At 39.5% G+C, this 22668-nt stretch overlaps 1 protein-coding gene and 1 pseudogene across 1 annotated transcript; both read right to left on the bottom strand.

Moving 5' to 3' along the window:
- Nucleotides 1-1691: 1691 nt before the first annotated feature.
- Nucleotides 1692-21266, bottom strand: LOC137296065 (protein jagged-1-like). The gene is made up of 11 exons (XM_067827718.1): nucleotides 21002-21266; nucleotides 12680-12825; nucleotides 12155-12293; nucleotides 11878-12029; nucleotides 11362-11492; nucleotides 10968-11096; nucleotides 7530-7787; nucleotides 7123-7270; nucleotides 6632-6824; nucleotides 3732-3835; nucleotides 1692-3500 (listed from the first exon to the last, which is right to left on the bottom strand). The coding sequence occupies exons 1-11, from the start codon at nucleotides 21065-21067 to the stop codon at nucleotides 3119-3121; spliced, it is 1848 nt and encodes a 615-aa protein (XP_067683819.1). The 5' UTR covers nucleotides 21068-21266; the 3' UTR covers nucleotides 1692-3118.
- Nucleotides 8834-10775, bottom strand: LOC137296450 (uncharacterized; annotated as a pseudogene).
- Nucleotides 21267-22668: the final 1402 nt, after the last annotated feature.

Here is a 22668-nt window from a genome sequence, read left to right as displayed (position 1 = left end):
AAGCCCATGAATGGTGTTCACTGGCCGTGATATGAATGGAATAATTAAAATGATTTATCACCTAATCAACACAGATATGGATGTCAGATAATACTAGTTTTTCCTTCTATTTGCTGACACAGATGGACATAAAAAGATGAGTTTATACATATACTTGATTACATAATGTACATATTATCGTCTCTGCATGTTTATCTCTTACATTGTAGACTAGTAGTTATGTTTTCAATATTGCAATAAAATAAAAATAAGTTTTACTTATTATTCATTGTCATTCCCGAGAATTGATTCACTCCACATAAATAGTGTTATACACAAGTTTTCACTGATTGCTGTCTGTACTGCGTGTAATGAAAACTGCAAGGTCACGGCCACTACACGTGTATCCCACAGGCAGGGCTGAAAGTGTATTTTAAGGGTATGATCAGACAGTTGATGGTGTTGGAAATGTGAACAACAGCATGTACATGTACCAAAAATGGTATTTAGACAGACCAAGCACATTAAAAATAAAAGCAGTTCCTCAAACTGGTGCATTTTGTTACCTCAAAATAGGTGTTTAATGTTCTGACCACGATGAAGTCTTAGTTTGGACTAAAGTCAAAACTAATCACATTGGAGAAAACACAGGAAAACGATTTTCCCAGAATGAACGGAAATCGATGTTAACCTCAAACATAGAAGACAATTTGAGTTTGGTCGAGATATTACTTACTTTTTAGGGGCGTTTTCATTTTGTAAAACACAGTAAAAATTTAACTTGGATTCGAGAAATGGTAAATCTTGCACTGTGTTTAATGCAATTTTACCTGACCTGCTCGGGATTTCGCCCAAGACTAATAAAAATAATCAAGTTTGTTAGCTACCATATTCACTATACTTCAAAACAATACACACCCCGCTCTGTCCTTCCCATTTTAGTTTTGCCACAGAACATTGAAACCTGGTCATATGCGAAGTCCTATCAAACTGACATCGATCGTCCATACTTATTTCATGATGACTGAATTATGGGCAAGGAATAATTGTTTAATGCCTATCTGTATATTTAGAAAATGGTCATCGAGCAGGGTATAGGAATGTTACAGGGTCCAGGTCGAAAATGTCCGCAGCCCTAAGAATTCTTAACTTTGATCCTAGACAATGTGTTAAGTGGTCTAAGACGTTAACAGGACTACGGGCGTTTCGGGAATAGCTGGACAGAATATTGGCATTTCATCCCCACCTTTTCCTAAAACATTTTGCTATTAACTGGAAAATATTCTATTCATTTTAAAGATGACATTGCAGGTTGGAAAGAGGACATCAATGTTTGCACAGAAAGCAGATCCGTGTGACCATAGGGAGGAGGTTATAGAAATAACACGGAAGTTTCAAGTGCATTAATTTTCTATGGCAGGGATCAAAGGTGAGTAGGTTTTATGTCCACTTAAACAATGAAGGGATTATATAGCAAAATATATCGCACTCTCCCCCATCTCCCAACCCAAAGTGGAAACTTTAGTTTTAGTCCACTTTCTACCAGGTTTCCGTATTTTGCTGTGCATGAGTGCCACTGGAGTTGAAATCAACCACAGGATAAACCAATCCGCTGTACAAAGTATTTGTGGCGTCAAATTATAGCTTTCTCACTCACTCATCCACGTGAAGTAATATGTTTGGTATAGTGTGTGTAAACATAGCACCATGACTGATTGTCTCTTTTACCTTTATTTCAAAAATATTACATGGTTTTCACAGCAGACATATTCAATGCAAAATCAGAAAGACATGCTAGATATGATACACAAATCTTGTTTCAAACAGGACACAGTATTCGTCACGAATACCGGTCAGAAATAACAAGGGGAAACATGGATTCAAATATGCAAAAAAGCTTTTCATGTATGAGTCCTCACATATAATATGTGTACAGGAACAAAATATCCCACTGATATGTTTTAATTTTCATAAATCAAATATACATAGATATATTCAAGTATTTGTTTCAGTAGGCGTTTTGTAAAAAAAGACTCTTTTAGTTATGTTTTGAATAATACACGACTATGCTCTGTGTTTATTCCACTATCACAGTGCGTTGTGCAGTTGTAACTGGATGAAGTCAAACGTCAATAGAAAATGGACAATAGCCTACACATCGTTGAATATACTGAAACACGTTGTGTTGATGTTTTCTGACTGTTCTCATACGGTTTGGCTACCACTGGTTGAGGCGTTCAATAGCAAGTCATTTCTACTGGTATGCGTCACGGATAACGCAAGCTTGCTTCATATACAATTTGACTGTAAAATGCTGTGAACACGCGAACGAGACCAGTGTAAGTCTCACATCACATCACTGATAAAAAATATCACGCTATATACATTTATGTAAATGTGTTCAAGAAGTAACTTCGCGTCACTGAGACGGGTAAATACAAAGTGGAACTACTGTCTTCAGTTTAGTTTAATTGAGAAAACCATTTCCATGTCCGGGATTAGGATAGACTGCACTACTACTACTACCACTACCACTACATCAGCTTGTCGTAAGAGGCGACTAACGGGATCGGGTGGTCAGGCTCGCTGACTTAGTTGATGCGTGTCATCGGTTCCCCATTGCGCAGATCGATGCTCATGTTGTTGATCACTGGATTGTCTGGTCCAGACTCGATTATTTACAGACCGCCGCCATATAGTTGTAATATTGCTGAGTGCGGCGTAAAACTAAACTCACTCACTCACTCACTACCACTACTACCACTACTGTTGTTGATGGCAAAATGATAGTGTATTTTATTAGCGCTTCATGCAATTTGTCACTGCTTTCATGAGAGGTAACTCTATTGTATGTATTTATTATTTTAACGAGGTGAGATGGGTGTAATGATATAGATTGTAGTGAGTGAAACTGTAGTGAGTGAAATGGGTACATAAAATGATAACTCATATTTCAATGCCTATCTAACTAGATTCATTTAACTGATAAAACTCTTTCCACGTCCAGGAGAATTTGTGCTGGGAGTAGGATCGATTGCACTGCTGCTTCTACTGCAGTTTGTATTTCTCTTAAAGAAATGAGCACATAGAATGTTAGCTTATGCTTCAATACCCATGTAACCTTTGCGAAACACGTGTATTAAAAATATACGTCCTCATAAGGATGGTCCTCTGTTGCCCCATCTACATTAACGTAATTTATGACAGTGTAGTCGTCGGATCCTTTCTGACAGGAACTACCAAGAGTTGCATAGTTGCTGTTGTCTGGTGTAGGTGTAGCTAAAGGAGAATAATGGTTCTCGTCAGGAAGTGGGTCGTGAATGGGTTGGACGTAGGACGTGACCTCTTGACGCGAGCTGAATCTGGCTGTGGCTCCATGACGTGTGCATCCGTCTGTGGATGCTCTTGTGTCCTCCTCACAGCCTGTGGTAGGTCTGTGCTGGTCTAGCACGGTGTTATTTACAACGTCCATTTCAATGACGTTTCCCTGGATGTCCTCAAACAACTGCCCTGATTCGTGCCTTGAACAAAAAAAAAAATCCAACAATTTCATATAAAGTTAAATACATTGAAGAGTAGGTTCAATTTTTGGTCATGACATTTCTACTTACTTACACCAACTACAAGAGAAAAGGATAAAAGCAACAATTTCTAACATTTTTAAACATTAGTTTTCAAGAGTAAACGTGTAATAATTAGAAAATTATTCTGATAGTTAATGTCAAAATACCCAACGCGGACACAATACTCACGAGTTTCTTCTCCACATGAAGAATGCTGCACACAATGCCACCAGCACTAGTCCAGCAGAGACAGGTGCAACCACCGTATACCAGGTTCTCCTGAACCATCTTCCCTGTTGTAATAGACACGTTGATATCAATTCCATGCCACATGCACACACAAATGCAAGATGTCAGCTTCCCTAATGTGTCAGGTATTACATATGCGTCATTCTCAAAATTCGTGCTTATTTCATGTAGGCGAAAATTGTAAATTTTGTTTCCTTTTTTAACTTATAAATTTTGTATAAATTATACATTTACGGCGTTTCATTTTTCATATTATTACACTTTTTAAAAGAAATTTCGTGTAATTGCGTCACAAACGTGACGATATTTGCAACGTCTAAAGATGATATACATGCAATGTGTATACTGTAGATATATTATAATAATATATAGTTTTGCAGTATAAAATGGCTAATGAGTTTGAAACTTATGCTTAATGTTTAAAGGTGGCCGACAAGCCAAAAGACCCTTTCATTTCTAATTTTCAAATCTAAAGTAATGTGTCACAAAAAATTCGAAATGCCAATATGACTTATATTACACTTACTTGAATTTCTATTACCTAACATAATTACACTACAAATCCGAGGCATAGACAGTTAATCAATGTTAATTAAATAAGCAGATATTTAAAACAATGATATTGTTAAAACATGGACATTGGAGTTATGTGTTTAATAATGGCCGGTTTTATATGTATATTGTAATGAAAATTTGTCTGTCAGATATGTCAGAATGTGTAACTGGCAAAAGGGACATTGGGACGATATGTAATGTCACTACCCTCACGACCCTATTGCAGCGGTTTTCTTCTATGTAATCGACCTACACTCTCCTGTCCTTACCGTAAAAAACAAATCATATTTATATGATTGTTAATTTTATACAAAAATGTTGAATAAGATTCCAAAACATTGATATCTTAAAGTTTGAACTGAAAATTTAGATACAAACAACATTAAACTAGAAGCATGCCACTGACGGCACAAAATCTGCCCTTACCTCATGATAACGGCAGTGAGCGTAATGGTAGCGAGCAACAAACAATATCAGTTTTAAAACAATATCTAGTCCCCACAGTTTGCTGAGCGCATGGTTTCAAATGATTTCCCTTACTGTCCAGGGTACTTGACATTGTTTGGCTTCACAAAATTAATTGGCCTCAGCGGTAGGCACCGTAACAGTTAGGACATGCAAAAATCCCACACATCAGTTTGTACAAGCATGTAGCCGTAATATCATTGATAATGATAATGTTAAAACTTTCTTTTGAAAAACATGAACCACTGGAGTTGTGATACATGAAATCAGATTAAACTGCATGGTTTCAGGGGTTTAAAATAAGTACCAAAATTCCCAATTTAATTACTGTAAAGTGTAGAATAAACTGATATAAATTAGTTACCAGAATAAATGATTTTGACTTATTTTTGTCAGGTACAAACATATGACATCAATATGCACGAATTATGAGAATGACTAGAGTACTCGTACACCTTTTTGGACGGACGAGATTTAAGGAAGAGTATGTATGATGTAATGCTGGTGATTAATTTGTGTGTAATGCATTCATGATATCATTCGGGGAAAATATGTATTACTCTTAAGAAACAGAAACTTGACATACTGTTTTAGATTTAACTTACTGATAGCATATAATTGATTCGAACATAACGCCAATGCTCCATTCTGATAAAATCATCACTCTACAAATTTCCAAAACATGTAGAACGTATATGATAAAACCAGAGAGTTACGAAAGCTACATGGTCAGAGTAAAATGTGAAAACCTGTGTGATCACCATGAGCACCAGTTTGGCATAAGTTACCCTTAGAGGAGGGGAGATGCCGAATGCTGTCCTGAGAAATCTTTTCACTCTTGGGGAGTGTTCCTGGAGTGCCTGAGGTGGAGAATTACGGGGTAAACGTCGCTCAAGAGTATCCCATAGATGTTCAACTGGGGACAAATCGAGATAACTCATGAACATTGTTTTGCTGGAGGAAGTGCTGTCAAACAAGTGCAACGTGAGGTCGAACATTTTCATGCTCCAAATTTCAACCGTTGACGTTGATGAAGGGAACGGTGTGATGTTGAATTGGTCTTCTCACTAAACGTCAGGCTTCCCATAACCAAGTGTGCACTGTACACGTCTGGTCAGAGATTCGGCGCACGCAGCAGTCCAGGGACTGAGATTGTTGTGGATGATGCGGTCTTGATGTTTGAACGAAGATGTCGCAACCAGATGTAGCGATCCTGGGCGGAAGTGGTAATTCTAGGTCGACTTGACCTGGGTCTGTCAGTAGCACTCCTCGTATTGTTGTATCGGTTCCATAGGTTTGAGATGGTGTGTCTGGACACGCTCAAATGCCTTGCCACTTCTTGCTGCTATGTCCGTCCTTGTAAACGGCCGACGGCACTATCGCGTTGTCAATAGTGGCTTAAAGCAATGCATGCAGAGTACCATTGATGTTGCTCTATTTAAAGCCTACGGTCATAGAGTTCAGCACAGGGTGAAGCACAATTTCATGATACACGCGCATTTCATGCAGGGTGCGTTTTAGCGACTCAATATAATCGTGAATGTAACGTTACGTTTTTTGTTCAGCGTTTCTGTTTCTAAACCTTTTGTCGTCACCGACCTTTCCCCTACATGTCTGGATTCAGCATGGATTGGTTTGTGTCAAATATGTTCCTAAAATTCAGATGGTTCTAATGTCAAGTTTCTTTTCTGAAGAGTATATTTCAACCTGATTTGAATTAAATTTAAAGACGTGATAACTTAATGTTTGTATATAGGCAGTTTTTAAAGTTCATATCCACTACATATTTATATAACCCGGCATCAACAACGTGCGACAACCTCTCTTATCTTTTCTTGGGTAATGATATCGGTTTCCTGGTCATCTGTGTCCGACGCTGGGTAGAGTGGGAGGGGAAGATGTTGGTTGATGTCGGCATCACTGTGTGATGAAAAGATCTCTCTTACAAAGTCACTTGTCAGGAAAGTACCATTTTCCAGTGTCGCATAAAACTGGACCTGTGTTGTGATATTTCTGAAATTGGAATAAAACGTTGTTCGTATAGAATTGAGTTTATTGTATGTATGGCATACCTTCAACAGAAAGAATAAATGTTGTCGCTATTGAATAGAACAATGTTCAGTGACTCTTAAGCCTTCGTTGATTGGCTTGAAAATGTTGTGTGCTTCCAAGATATGGAATTATATATATATGAGTATATACTGAAATAAACCCTGATACATCTTCAGTTTGAAATCATCCGAGGGTGTGAAGGTATGTTGGTGTTCAGATGTCATTGTGGAATAATTTGAAACACCTTTGATCAACATACATGCTTTCACTGTAGATACATGTCGAGATCACGACATTCACTTGCCCATGTATTCCACCAAGATCGCTGATGATGTTCGTCAAGCCAGTGGTCAAACTACCTCTGTTGTTATCATCAATCACTCCCAGGACGGTGATGTCTGTAATATCTTAAATAATAGGAACAACACTATTCTTCATTTTCTGATCACTGTCCAAGACAACGGGGGTGAATATTTGTTATGAAATCTAGGGTGTTAGAAAATATACAGCATTATGCTTGATAAAAGATAATCCTCTTGTTATATAAATGCATGTATACTTTCAGAGAAACACAATGAACGTAAATTCATAAATCATATTAATACAAGGCAAGCAAAGAATAACTGAAACATCACGGGACAAACTACAAACACCTTATTCACTTACCAACAATCACATCACACGTTTCCCCAGTCCATGGAAACTCACAATCACATTTGAACCGTGCTGAGATCTCGGGTTTAGGTATGCAGCTTCCCCTGTCACAGGGGGCGCTGTCACAGAGGTTTATTTCCTCTGCGCATGTCTCTCCAGACCACCCGAAAGGGCACGTGCAACTAAAGTGTGTTGCGTTTCCATTACAGGTCCCTCCGTTCAGGCATATATTCAGGGCACAGCGGTCTGTTACAAGTTCACAAGTCCTGCCTACAACAGATGCTGTTTGTCATTGGTTGGTATCACACTTTTGCTTACCGGCTAACTTATTAAGTCGACATGTGACCATATATACATTATCATCACTGCTAAATTATGGTGTATAGTTTAGTAACTTTGTGGAAGTACTTTTATATTCTAATTCTCTTCGAGCAACCGAACATAAAATATTTATTTTGCATAACAAACACACAACTTGGGTTATGTCTACCGCAGGTTACAGGCGAGGAGGTTTATTCACAAAGTACACGTTCAGTGATGTTTTCACGATATATCAGAACGCAATCTTCTTCCTGCAAAACAATGTATGATAAATCAAATAACTGTTAAAATTGGAAAAGAAACAATAGCAGCTATAAGGAAATGATTATAAACACAAATGTGTAAACATAAACCTTTTATGTATATATATATATATATATATATATATATATATATATATATATATATATATATGTGTGTGTGTGTGTGTGTGTGTGTGTGTGTGTGTGTGTGTGTGTGTGTGTCTATTTCTATATTACACTTTATATATGTATATCTACACATAATTTTAGAAAATTGATTATACTCATATCGTCACAGACTGGTCTGCTCCGCCGTCCGTGGTCTGTATATGGGCCTGTCACATCACAGCTACATACAAACCTCACTTTTCCAAAAGGATTGAGCATACACACAAGTAACTCACGGTTTTAAATGCCAAACAGCATTACCTTCCATACGGAATCATTAAATCGATGTAAATAAAACTGCTCGCCTGCACAGTGCGAAGACCTCGAATGATTGAACATTCTTTTTCAGACACCAAGAAACCCCTCTCACGTGACTTCGTGACACCACTTTCACGTGCAACTCATCACTGCTGCGTTAGCCAAACCTTTACCGTATTTTACCCAAACTAAATTCATTTATGTTCTAATTCTCTTCGATCAACCGAACATAAAATATTTATTTTGTATAACAAACACACAACTTGGGTTATGTCTACCGCAGCTCGAAATTAAAAGAACGGGTAGATGTTTTGCGACGTTTTATTATTACAGTCCCAACAACGATGTAATACTCAACAATTGTTTTACATTATCTTTCACATATACATCTTTTGCAGTTTCAGAGACCCAGCGGCCTTGTCTTTTGAACAAACGGTCTGGTACACCTGCGCTGGCAGCAGTAGTAGCGCCACCAGAACGAAAACTGTGCAAGCCAATTTTCTTAACATCTTCCCCTACAAGTTTGAATTTTTCAATAAATATCTCTCTGGCTCTGGAATATGAAATATGTGCGTCTCCCCTCAGAATGTGGCATCCACGTTTTTCACAAAAACATGTGAACTTTCAGAACAGGTGTATTTCAGAACAGAATATTCGCAAATTCCAGCTTTCTCTATGTAACGCCGAAGCATAGTAACAGGACAAAGTTCGGATCCAGAAGCTGAAATCAAGACATATTTACCGTCTCTATATACATCAGTTTTGCTTTTTTCTATAAAAATGCGCATGTACCCATCACAGAAATTTACATCTGACCTTCTTATACAAACAACTTCAGCAAATATGAAAAAAAACTTGCAAACGAAATTAGTGACATTGCAAGAAACCTTAAGTCTAACAGTGAACAATCTTTTTTACCGAACTCAGAAACCAGCTTTCGCAACATGTCAGTATCAATCGGTTCTTTCTTCTGTACAGGCTCGCTGTAATGTATCATAGCTGCCTCTCTGATGTTTTTGATAAGATCATTCTGGCACGGATCCTGCAAACACGCCATTCTGTGGGTCCAGCTTATACCATATATAGCTTCAACTATAGTTGGTGAATGTTTACCTTGTTGAATAAGGGAGTTAAGATACAATCCAACATGAAAAGAATTTGCCGGTAAACAGCTCAATTCATCAAACGCTGATGCCCACTTTTGCCATAATTTAAATGCTCTTTTGTATTTTTGAATTGTCGAAGTTGCTTTTGATTTATAAACAAACAAGGCATTCTCGTGGACAGATTGAGCAAATCTTCATAGACCAAAGATTCCTGCTGCTTCCATATGCCAACCGAAAACAAATCTTCAAAGTCCGCAGTATGTCCACCCTCTGTTCCACGTTCATGCATTTGACTGTTCCCCTTGTCCAGACTGAATCTGCTTTTCTCGTGTGACGCTGCTGACTCTGACAAGCTTGTGAGACGATCCGACGAAGTACTACTTTTTAAGAGTTTCTCTTGGCTGGTCACGCTCGGTTGATCTGCATGTCTGGGCTGCACGTTGTGACGCTGCAAAGGGGCAAGACGCCCTCCAGTGTCCAAATCCACCGCAGTAGAAACATTGTTGGTTAGGGGAGGGGCCACGTTTGATAGAACGAAAGGGCTGGTTCTGCACAGGGTACAAGCTTGATGGGTTAACACTAACATCATTGTTAGGAGAAGACACCGTAGCAGACACATTCTGATACTTTCATCTAGGTCTAAAGGAGGAAGCACGGCATTTACGCAAGGCATTCGTCTCCGCTTTCTCAAACCTACGTTCTTCCTCTGAACCTGAAGCAATTTCATCACCTTCCAACTCTGATACAATACCCCAACCAGATGGAGAACGATCAGCCAGCCTGATATGCGTGTTACACCTTTGATCGTCAGCAGAAAGTGATTGCAGAGACCCTAAACTCTCTGCGTAACGCTGTGTTTTAATAAGCCTGAAGGATGTGTCTATCTTATCCAAAAGACCAAAATTGAACTTGTTCTGTAGTTGATTTCCTTTGAAACGGAAAGAAGGGATTTCAGATTCCTTGTAAGCTGTTTTAAATGCAGTGATAGATCTCTGTACAGTCTCTTCTATAATCTCTCTTTGAAAAGTTTTTAATTTTATGTCCATATAGTCTTTAAACAACTGAAATGTTTCATACCCTTCTGCTGTGTCCTTTTGCGTTCCATTTCGTTGCTCGTCTGATTTCTGGGGACTTGAAGGGTGTAATACTGCCTGTTGAACCATTAAGAGACACGTAGTAGAGAAAACTGCTTGCCTGCACAGTGCGAAGATCTCGAATGATTGAACATTCCTTTTTAGACACCAACAAACCTCTCTCACGTGACTTCGTGACACCAGTTTCACGTGCAACTCATCACTGCTGCGTTAGCCAAACCTTTACCGTGTTTCACCAAAAATAAATTCATATCCTCTCACCTGTGATTCCCTCCACACACTGGCACTCAAAGCTTCCAGGTGTGTTCATGCAGCTGCCATCATATTGACACACGTCTGATCTTTCTGTACATTCGTCGACGTCCTGATCACAGTTATCTCCCTTCCATCCTGCAGTAAACAATACATCCAGTTCATAAAAACATTTTTTGTAAAAATACCAAGAATAGTTCAATTGCTCTGGCTTCTCGTATGCGAACAATATTCCATCCTGGAGTAAACAATACATTATTCATACAGTTCATAAAACATGTTTTTTTGGTAAAAATACCAAAGTAGTTCAACAGTTGTAGCTTCTCGTATTCGAATTATATCGCGCAACCCGATGCTAATATACAAACAAAAACAATATGCAATAAAGCTGATTATAACATACCCTGGAAGCATAGTTTGGCCCCGCTCGAAAAGTGGCAGCTGTAATGGTCAGTGGTTGACGCCTTGCAGTATGCCAGACAATCAGTACCGTACCAGTCAGGATCACAGTAGGCACGGACACGAATCTCTAAACTAAAGAAACATTTCATGTGACTTTGTCAGGTTGCTTCATGAATGTCTTATCTGTTCTCGTCTATAATTCAGACACATAATTCATATTTTATCTGTTCTCTCCAGGCATGCTTATTCAGTAAAATGTGTGTTACATACAATGGATAAAGGGTAACTATATTTTAGAATCTAATTCGTTTTTAGCTCAATAACAGTACTCGATCCTCGGTGTATATATGCATGAGAGGGAATTAGATGGTGATGGATGAAAGTGAAATGGACCTACTGTGTTCTTCCTTGCAGGAAACATGGCTTGTACAGGCACATGATTTTGTTTGGACATCCTCGGTATATACATGCATGAGAGGGTATTAGATGGTGATGGATGAAAATGAAATGGACCTACTGTGTTCTTCCTTGCAGGGAACACGGCTTGTATACAGACATGATTTTGCTCGGACTTGCAGAAATGTTGATGAGTGTTGCCAGAGTATCCATATAATCATCTCCGCTTACCAAATCATCATCATCCACAGTCACCTGTATCTTTACCGATGACTGTTGAAACAACATGTGTGCATGTATATAAGACATAAAGATATGTGTACATTTAACCCGTTGCGAGAAATACAGACAGACAGAAAGTTGTAAGTATGTTACATTATTTAGAGTGAAAATCATACCGGCATTGCGTTGTGTATTTGTACAAAAAAAGGATTTGGTGTTCCTTGAATGCTCTTGCCGAAAACCACAACATTACTTCCAGTGTCCATCCCCGCTGTAGTCTTATAGTACAGAGAACATAGTTTCGTATCACGAGGGCTGAAATAGAACAATGGTTAAGGTATGAAAATGTCCATATGAGAGATCAAAATGAAGAGAATCACACAAAGCCAGTTTCATTTGAGTTATAAACAACCGGACTGTGCGAGAAGAAAACCAAAAATACATAACCTGATGCAAAGCGTTTGTACTGAGGGCATGATTTAGCATTACCCTCCGTGTTCATACACACAGTACCTGAGGTAATATTTCAGAACACAGTACCTCAAGTAATCTTGTATATTATAAACGAACCAACTCCCCAGCGTAAAAACGTATGCCAAACTATAAGATTCAGCAATTGTCTTGGATCGTACGTCATGTTTTAATCATCCTGCTTGGACTTAAATTTCATTGAGAAAAAAACTATCTGGTTAGATACCTACTCATCAACGCACAGGGTAAACATCGGATCACATGCATCACTGCATGGTGTTTGTAGCCACACTTCACAGCATAACCCACTTGGTACCGTTCCGTCTGACGAATATCTGATGAACCAAATTTCCAATTTGCCTTCATTCTTTACCTGCTGAAAGATGGAAGTCCGTAACATACATGGATATTTTGTGGTCTCAGATATTTTAATCCTGATATAAGATTGTCTCTAATTAAGTATATTACATGTACAAGGACAATCCAGACATACCAAATATCGTACACACTATAGACCCTTATTCTTTCGTTGCTTACGATATATGGCGAACTGTAGTATAATAATGGTCACAGTGTAATGGGTTTAAGAGAGTAGTGAGTGAGTTTTAGGCTTACGACGCACTCAGCAATATTCCAACTATATGGCGGCGGTCTGTAGTCATTCGAGTCTGTACCATACAATCAAGTGATCAATAGCATGAGCATCGATCTGCACAATTGGGAACCGATGACATGTGTCAACCAAGTTAGCGAGCCTGACCACTCGATCCTGCTAGTCACCTCTTGCGAGAAGCATAGTTGCCTTTTATGGTAAGCATGGGTTGCTGAAGACCTATTCTACCCCGGGACCTTCATGGGTCCATGGGTTGCTGAAGACCCATTCTACCTTGGACCTTTACGGGTCCACGGGTTGCTGAAGACCCATTCTACCCTGGACCTTTACAGTCCTCATAGACAATATTCCAGAGTTATGGTAGCGGTCTGTAAATAATCGAGCCTGGACCAGACAGTCCAGTGATCAACATCATGAACATCGATCTATTCATTTGGGAAAAGATGACAATGTCAACAAAGCTTGACCACCCGATCCCGTTTGTCGTCTCATACGACAGGCATGGGTTACTGGAGATCAGTTTTAACCCGGATCAAGCGTCGCTCCATTTCCACCAAAGCGTGAACAGGTGGCCAGGGAATGGGAATTATCTTGTTGAAGAGTGAAGTTACCTCTCTGTCCTTGAAAGGACTCCTGCATCATCAACAAACAAAACATTAGCTCTACACCAGTTTAAACATCTTTCTTGTCCACCTTTCATCACAGGGATTTTGCATCTGTTACACGACAGAAACATTCAGGTCGTAGTTTCTATTAACAAACATATCAGGACTAGAACACCTTCGAAAGTTCCATCTTGTATACGACGGAGAATGAGATGGAATCACTATTTTATTTCTGAAAGTATTATAGGTCCACAAAGTGGTCCACAAAGATATTTATACCTAGTAAAGTAATCAATTTCAAGTGCCCTAACAATGCATAATGACACATTTCGAAAACACGTATTCGAGTTTTGGTTTAAATATATTCTGAATACTATGCAAATAGCAAATTTCTGCATCTACCTGTGTTTGTGAGAACAAATTCAACATATACTGGGATCTGACAATATGTACAACAGGATCCTAATAAATGTGAGAATAATGGTCATTGTATCCATGTCAGTGAATGCATATTGACAATAGGTATACTAGGCTTGCCCTAACAGAGAAAACTAGAAGGATGCTGTTTTGTTTTAACGTCCTTTATTGTATATATTTGTCCGAAATAATTTTAAAATAGTATTTTCGGTTTCCTCGATGCATGTGCTCATGTGAGTCATACTTTCATACGGAACTAAAACTAAAGGTTCAAGCTGTAGTCAACACAGTTTCTTGTTATACAGTTTCGTGACATTTCTTGACATTTGATCAAGCTACCTAATTACGGCCAGTGCGTTGTGTCAAAGACTGACAAGTGCGATGTCAATACTTTGTGACGTTACCAATAGCCAAAATAAAGCTACTCCGGCCTCTAGAAACGTGTATTTGGTTACTAAATACTATGCTGAGTGAGTGAGGTTGGTTAGTGCTTTTAGTGTTGTTTTTCAAACACAGGGAATTGTAAAAGTCCTAACGCGTGTAGCGACATGTATATATCAATATTACGTTTATGTGAATGAAAGAAAACATTCTTCAATATGGAATTCTTCAAAGGGGTTAGAAGCTGGTGTAGTAATACAAGAAAAAAACTTATGGATCAGAACTTATTGGTTTATTTTCCACACTGTTTGTTGGCAAGTTCTTGCCCCTTCGTCAGATAAGTTGTCAGTTGTCATAAAATTAGGGTAAAGAGAAAGGAAGAAAGTATGAAAGTATTTTCAAGTAGAATTACAAATAGTAGTGATAGAACATCCCAGTTGTATCCCAACCATGAGTTTCATTCGTGTATTTGTGGAGATGATGATCGGCATTACGTTTTCTCCATAAATGAGCATACAAACATGCCGATCTATGTGTAATGTTTGTATGTTCATCAGTTTATAGGCTGTGTCAATTTTTTTTGAGCTTTCAACATGTAATTCAACACTGCAATCTTATGATAAGGGTGTGTGATTAAACACAAGTTATGTATGTTACAACAATAGTAAATATTTCCTTCACTTTGTCCAATATTTTTAAAATAAAAACATTACTGTTGTCCGGTAATGTCAGAAACTGCTGCAAGTTTTATTTTCCTCATAAACTACTTAGCCAGTTAAAAATAATATAAATGACTTGCGTAGTCTCTTGCACATTTGTCATTCCTCCAATGACCACGTGTCACATGTATGTTCATGGAGAGAGTGGTTCGTTTAGTAGACAATACTTCTTGATGTTTCATATAGAATGTTCTCGAACCCGAGACAAATCTTTGTGAGAAACGTAAGTTTTGTCTCGCCACAGTGTTTACTCGAAATCTTGCTACAGTGTGCTGTACTGCCCTGCTACCTTTCCGTTCCAGCATCTTTCGGTTAAATCTACACTTGAAATTCATATTGCTAAGAATACACCTCCATTACCTGATAGATAGCTGAAGATACCTTTCCACAGATAGCCGCAAGAACTGCCCCACGTCAAACCATGTGCAGCAAATGACCGGGCAGGCAAATAGCCACTTGCTCTGACATGTGAATTTAACATTGAAAACACACTACAAAACATGTCATTATGTAACCGATAACCGCATCAATAGGAACATGTAACTTTCATAATAGTGTGTATACTTGTAATATCTATATAATACAGGACCCGTGAAGGTCCCAGGTTAGAAAAGGCCTTCAGCAACCGACACTTGACATGAAAGGCGACTAACGGGATCGGGTGGTCAGGCGCGCTGACTTGGTTGACACATGTCATCAGTTCCCAATTGCGCAGATCGATGCTCATGTTGTTGGTTACTGGAGTGTCTGGTCCAGACTCGATTATTTACAGACCGCCGCCATACAGCTGGAATGTTGTCGTGCGGCGTGAATGAATGAAACGTGTTTCACGTAATCATTTGCAAAAAACATCTAACCGATCCTAAGTCAAGAAGTGACTTCTCCGTTTCAATTTTGGATATTTTGTAACTTTCCTGTCAGAATGTATTCTTCCAAAACACAGAGATCATTTCAAAGATTTCTGAACTTTTAATGCAAATTCTCACCACATATCATATCAAGTGTTAAGTTATTTTCACAATCAACAGACAGTCGATTTGAGGTGAGACTTCACAAATTTAACTTCATTAAGGGATTAGTGTAACACGGGATATATATATATATATATATATATATATATATATATATATATATATATATATATATATATATATATATATATATATATATATATATATATTAAGCTAGCTTATTACAAGTGCATATCATAACTCGTTGACAGTCTTGAGGTAATCAGCTTCACGAAATTAAATTCAGCAATCTCGCTGACATGATTTCAAGAACTAAAGACAAAGGGTCCACGGTGTGTTTATCATCTCAAGTAGGCTGACCCTCTGTCAACGGATGAATTAGACACTGCAAATATATTGGGTAAAACGCTGCCCAAATCTCTTCATTATTCACTCAAGGGCTCATACGCTGCCCACGGAAAAGCTCGAAATACTGTAACAAAACCTGACAATATTGTATTATATGCCCCCGAAGTATTGTGCTGATTCCTATAGAGGCCAGACTGAAATTCAAAGTTCTGTGTCTGACTTACAAGTGCCATGCCATGGACTGGCTCCATCAAACCTATCCTGTTTACTCAGTCACCACCGGTCCCAGCGTTCACTACGTTCAGGTAACCTCCACCTGCTGGCCATTAGTCAGTACAGCTTCACAAGCTTTGGTGATAAATCATTCTGTGTTAATGGTCCCAAGATTCTGGAACAAACTGCCTCTAAACATAAAACGCTCCCCTTCATTTGACTCCCTCAGATCCCAACTACAGACATTCCTATTTCGTGAACACTATGACTGTTGAACTATGTGCCGCTTTGAGCATATACGAGTGTATGGGCTATAGCGGGATACAAATCTACACTTTTGGACATGTTCAGTGTCGTATCATGGATCCGGGGTCAAAGCCACAAGCATGACGGAGACGACAGTAAAAGCAGCGAGCCATGCCATCGTGCCTTTTAAGATATGCTGTTTGTGCCAAGGAAGGGCATTCGCTGACAAGGTGTCAGACAGTCTCAGTGAATTTGTGGCACAGTCGACATTGCATGTTCACATTTTGGTTAAGAATCACATTTTGGCGAACGCGAGTGGGAAATGACTAGTCCTGAGCAGCAACAAGGAACCCCTCATTTTCACATTTGAGACAGTCGACTTCATCCAGGCGAAGGATTGCTGTTCCGTTCCACACACTGCATGTATACACGATGCAATGGTTTCTCAGACAGCTTCTCCACAAAGGACAGACTCTGGGCAGACTTGGTAAAGGACTTCACCTGGTTTACTCCCATCGCTGTACCGTCCAGCAGTTCATCACCATCAACAGAATCAACTTCAAATTTCAGATTGTGTCCAACAACCTCGGTACGCTTAAAATAGCTGTGAAATTCCTTGTTTTCAGAATGAGTCTTGATATGCATCACCAGAGGATCATCCGACAAATAAATATGTGCAAAAGTACACGATAATATCACGAAGATCCTCCACATTAATCAAACCACAACCTCCTGAATTGATTGGCATATATAAACGATTAAGAGAGGAAAGAGGGTGGTGTGCTCTGTTATCAGACATGATCCTTCTGGTCAGGCGGTCAAGACTGTGGATGTCTTGTTTTGTCCAATCAACTACTCCAAAGGAATAGAAGAGTACTGGCACAGCAAAAGTATTTGTGGCTTTGACTTTGTTTCTAGCATTTAGCTCGGAGTTCCAGATTTTCTTCAAACGAGATTTATACTTGGCCCGAAGTTTATCTTGAATCTGGGCATTCTGGAGCTTGCCTCGAACTTGCATTCCAAGATAGGTGTAGGCATGATCTTCCACAAGATGCTCAATTACTCCTTCCCCTTGTAACTTGACCGATCCATCATTGGTTACCTTGCCACGTTTCAATTAAAAAGTATTACATTCGTCGAGTCGAAACGTCATGCCAATATCATAGAAAAAGACTCAACAAGGAGAACCTGTTCTTTCATATTAGTCTCTCCTTTGGCAAGGAGGTCGATGTCATCCATGTAGAGGAGATGAGTAAGAGGTGTTGGGAATCTGTGCTGAGGAGGTCCAGGGTGGTAGCCCCTCTCCCTATTGAGCAGAAAGACAGACAAAAAAGGAAAATGACAGACGGAGTCCCCCTGGTATATTCCCCTTCTGATTGGAATAGATTCCGAAGCACCTGCCCTTGTGAGTACATTTCAAGTTGAGTCGATCAGCAACTCATTAAAAACTTGAGTAAATCAACCAGTTGCTCAGGGAGGTCAATACACTGAAGAGACTTCAGAATGCATTTGTGTGAGTCATATGCCTTCTTGTAGTCAATCCAGCACGTGGAGAGGTTGTGGTAGTATGTTTTAGCCTTTTGCAAAATCATTTTCTGTACAAGAGGTTGATCCTTGCAGCCCCAACATCCCTTTCTCGCCTCCTTCTGCCCTCTGTAAATTATCTCATTTGAAGAGCAGTAAGATGACACCAGGTTCGTCAAACACCCTGTGAACAATTTGTATTGAGTATTTAGACATGTGATGGGACAGAAGTGTTTGGGATCAATCAAGTCTCCTTTGTTGGGAAGAAGTATTGTGGGACCTTTGCAGAACCATGGAGGAACATCACCTGTGTCCACAAGAGAATTAAAACAGTGTAGTAATGGTGTTTGAACACACGGGATCAGTTTCCAATACCGGTTTCGAATACCATCAGGCCCTGGAGCTGTATTAGATTTGGACTTTTTATAACAGTCTTCAGGCAATCTGCTGCGATGTAACAGACAAACGACCTAGTTACCTTCTCATGCTTTGCATGGCCATAATCACACACCCATGGTGCCTCCAGGCTGCAGTCGCCGGGTATAGACCTCAACTGTTTCCAGAACCTTTCATTTGCATCCATGGGAGGCCGTTTATCATGTTCATCAACACCACTTGCCTTTAAAATTGCTTTTCATTCTTTCCGTCCGAACTTTTAGTTTTACGTTCAGGTAATCATGAATATGGAGAAGTACCTTTTCTTTCGTTGTCTTGTATTGTAGCTCTATCCATGAAATGTTTCTGCTTCTTCTTCTAATTATTATTTTACAGATTGATATAGAAATGAAGCAGAGAGGGTTCAGGTGATCCTGGCACAGTCAGGCCGGTAATGGTCATCATCAGGTCAGGGCAATCGCCCCCTCTACACGCAGCCCAGACAACGAATAGGACTTCTCCCAGGAAAAACTACCTAGTCGAACCCACTAAGAACTTTCCGGAGAATATGAAGGCTCCCCAACACTGCAGCCTTCTGCATAGACTAACAGCTAGCCTCTGAAATGAACATATTTAACTGACAAAATGTTCATAGTGAAAAAAATAATATAATGAAATGGAGCCCTGAGACTTTCTTCATTTTCAGTAAAGAAATCTAGACTTGCCACATTTTCTAGACTTGCGTGGGCTTTTCAGATTGTCAGAAGGGCGGTGGAGAGCCCAGGCACTCCACTCTCCTGATCTGCGTCAAGAGATCAGGAGGTACCAAACCAAGGGCACCGAGAACGATGGGGAGCCTGACGACAGTGTACTTAGGATGCAAGTGAGACATTTCAAAGGCGAGGTAGGCATATTTATCATGCTTTTCCTGAATCTTGCCAGTCACATTGCTGTCAAAAGGGACAGAAAATTATTAATATTATTTTTTACTGATTAAGATAGATATGCAGCAGAGAGGGTTCGGGTGGTTCTGGCACAGTCAGGCCGGTAAGGCTCATCATCAGGTCAGGGCCCTCGTCCCCTCTACACGCAGCCCCAGACAACGACTGGCACTTCTCCCAGGAAACACTACCTAGTCGAACCCACCAAGAGCTTTCCGGAGGACGTGAAGACTCACCAAAACTGCAGCCTTCTGCATTGCCCAGATTGTCAGAAGGGATGTGTTCTCGGTGGAGAACCCAGGCACTCTCCTAATCTGCGGCAAGAGATCAGGAGGTACCAAACCAAGGGCACCGAGAACAATGGGGAGCCTGACGACAGTGTATTTGGGATACAAGCGAGACATTTCAAAGGCTAGGTCTGCATATTTATCATGCTTTTCCTGAATCTTGCCAGTCACATTGCTGTCAAAAGGGACAGAAAATTCAATGACATAAATAATTTCATTGGCTTTATCAAAAAGGACAAGGTCAGGTTTGTTGGCTGGAATTCGTCTCAGGCTGTATATTGGCCTATCCCAGAGAAGTTTGAAAGCATCATTTTCCAGGACGCCCTGGACATGTTCAGGGTCGTACCATGGATGGACCTCGGGGTCAAAGCCACAAGCATGGCGGAGACGATAGTAAAAGCAGCGAGCCATGCCATCGTGTCTTTTAAGATATCTGTTTGTGCCAAGGAAGGGCATCTTGAGACGTTTGTAGATATATTTGTGCAGACCTTTGCAGAAGGTTTTTTTCCTTTCTTTGCGTCATGCCATAGTCGTTTCAACAAATAAACATGGCAAACACCATTCGTATCCCTCGAGTTATTGATCAATAAGGATGCTAAAGGGAGACCAATTTGCATAAAGCTGAAGAAAATTAAATAATCCGTAAGTGTAATCATGTCTGTCTGAAGATAAAACAAGGACCTGAAGGTGAACAGGGGATTGTGTGTGTGTGTGCGTGCGTGCGTGCGTGCGTGCGTGCGTGCGTGCGTATGTAGATAGTGCCCATGACTGCTTGCCCCTGCCCTGAATTGATGACCACAGTGATCACAGTGATTACAATATATCCGATTCAAATATACGTCTCTTAATGACCTGTCTTCGCCAGTTGATTTTATATATCTCCAGAGTTTCAGTAAGAGAATATGCGCTTACCGATATCAACAGCAGCCATAACAAGAAAGAAACACCCAAACTGTATGTGGGCCAAGAGCACCTCATGGCTGTATGTAGTTATCTCAGCTGTTTTTGGTGGAGGGTTGTTTCTCATGTCCCGTTCACGGTTCAATCACCTGCGATTTCTGGAGCAGACGTTCAGGCGCGCTTCTGTTGTAGTACGAATGACATGAGACCAATGCATTGCAAATATGCGAATCACTTTCGTAAGAATTGACCAACGCGTGAGAATATCCGTTTCAAATAGTTCCTTTAACTGTCCTTGTAAGTGCCGCTTAACACAAGGAACTATTTATTCATAATGTATCTTTAGAATACATGAATTGACATATATGAAACAGGACTGTTTAGCTAACTATCAGCTCGGGAGTACTACTTTTGAGAGACTACCGGATATACCAAATACCAGACCTATATTCTGAACGTCCGTATATCCCCGTGATAGTTCTATATATGACACTGATCTCATTTCCTGCAGACTATAGCTCATATCAGATAGAAAGTGAAAAAATGGAAATACACGGGAAGTCGAATTACCATTCTTGTCGACGTGTAACAGTATGGTATTATAGCATACATACATCACAGTGTTTGTTTTGTGTAATTACAATGGCATTTTTCGACTAAACACTTATGTGCTGTCAAAATTGGACTTTGCCTAAAGGGAGAGACCGCATATCATCATGGACAAATAAGATATGTGACGATACCATGGCCTTTCACGAAACGAGACTGGACGAAACATAGTCACCAAGATGGGCGTGAATAACACATGTAGATACGTGCACATGGCTCAACAAAATATTTTTAGATGTTTTTGAAAAATCAACCAAAAAAACGCGTAGTGGTTGTTATACTACATTTCATATGGCCGGCTATTACAACGAATTAATGAAAAACGTGCAGGAGAAATCCCAAGCTGTAACATACAGTACATTAGAAGGAATCTGAACATTTCATAACATATACTTTTCAAAAAAAGTTGGGGAACCTCATTTTTTTATTTATGATTAAAAACATTTAGGAGATTTATCGGAGTCAATCAATAATGATATGATATTATTGAATGTTTTGAGAGTGCATCACCATTTGCACTTCCTTACAACCATAGTTATTTGGAATGTAGACGCTTTTGAAAGATGATTGGTGTATGGCATGTAATTTGTAGTACTACGATTTTCATTTTAACACAAACGACTAGAAACAAACACAAACAAATGTGTGACGCAAGATGACTGTCAAAATTAATGTTCTAAGTGACTTCTCGACCTTCTTGAAAAAACGTCCAAATCAAGAATGGGACCCCATGCACGCGTATGGGGCAACTGCGTTGTCCGCGTGCATATCATGAGTTGTGTTTAGGGGCGGTATTAGAGGGAAATGGTGGTGCGTTCATACGATGTCTGTCCTTGAAACGCTTGTTTACACTTCCTATCCAAATTGAAAGTCCATTAGTATATTTACTGATGAAATAATACATGAAATATATGCCTGTGTGAAATTATCGCAGGTGACTTGTAATTTCAAGAAAACAAGCCAACAAAACATCCTAACTGTGCAGTTGAAATGGAATTTCCGCTTTTAATTCCACTGACATAACCACCGACACTAAACAGAACGAGTCATATTTGCTTACATAAAAAAAT

The sequence above is a fragment of the Haliotis asinina genome, chromosome 9, assembly GCF_037392515.1.
Source record: "Haliotis asinina isolate JCU_RB_2024 chromosome 9, JCU_Hal_asi_v2, whole genome shotgun sequence".
Taxonomy (NCBI): Eukaryota; Metazoa; Mollusca; class Gastropoda; order Lepetellida; family Haliotidae; genus Haliotis; species Haliotis asinina.
This window is presented reverse-complemented; position numbering and strand designations above follow the sequence as displayed.

Coding starts and splice junctions, on each gene's coding strand:
- LOC137296065 (XM_067827718.1), bottom strand. CDS start 21,067: ATGAGGTGCTCTTGGCCCACATACAGTTTGGGTGTTTCTTTCTTGTTA. Junction 12,294..12,679: donor TTTACCCTGTGCGTTGATGA/GTAGGTATCTAA, acceptor GTTCTATTTCAG/CCCTCGTGATACGAAACTAT. Junction 6,825..7,122: donor TGTATCTACAGTGAAAGCAT/GTATGTTGATCA, acceptor TTCCAATTTCAG/AAATATCACAACACAGGTCC.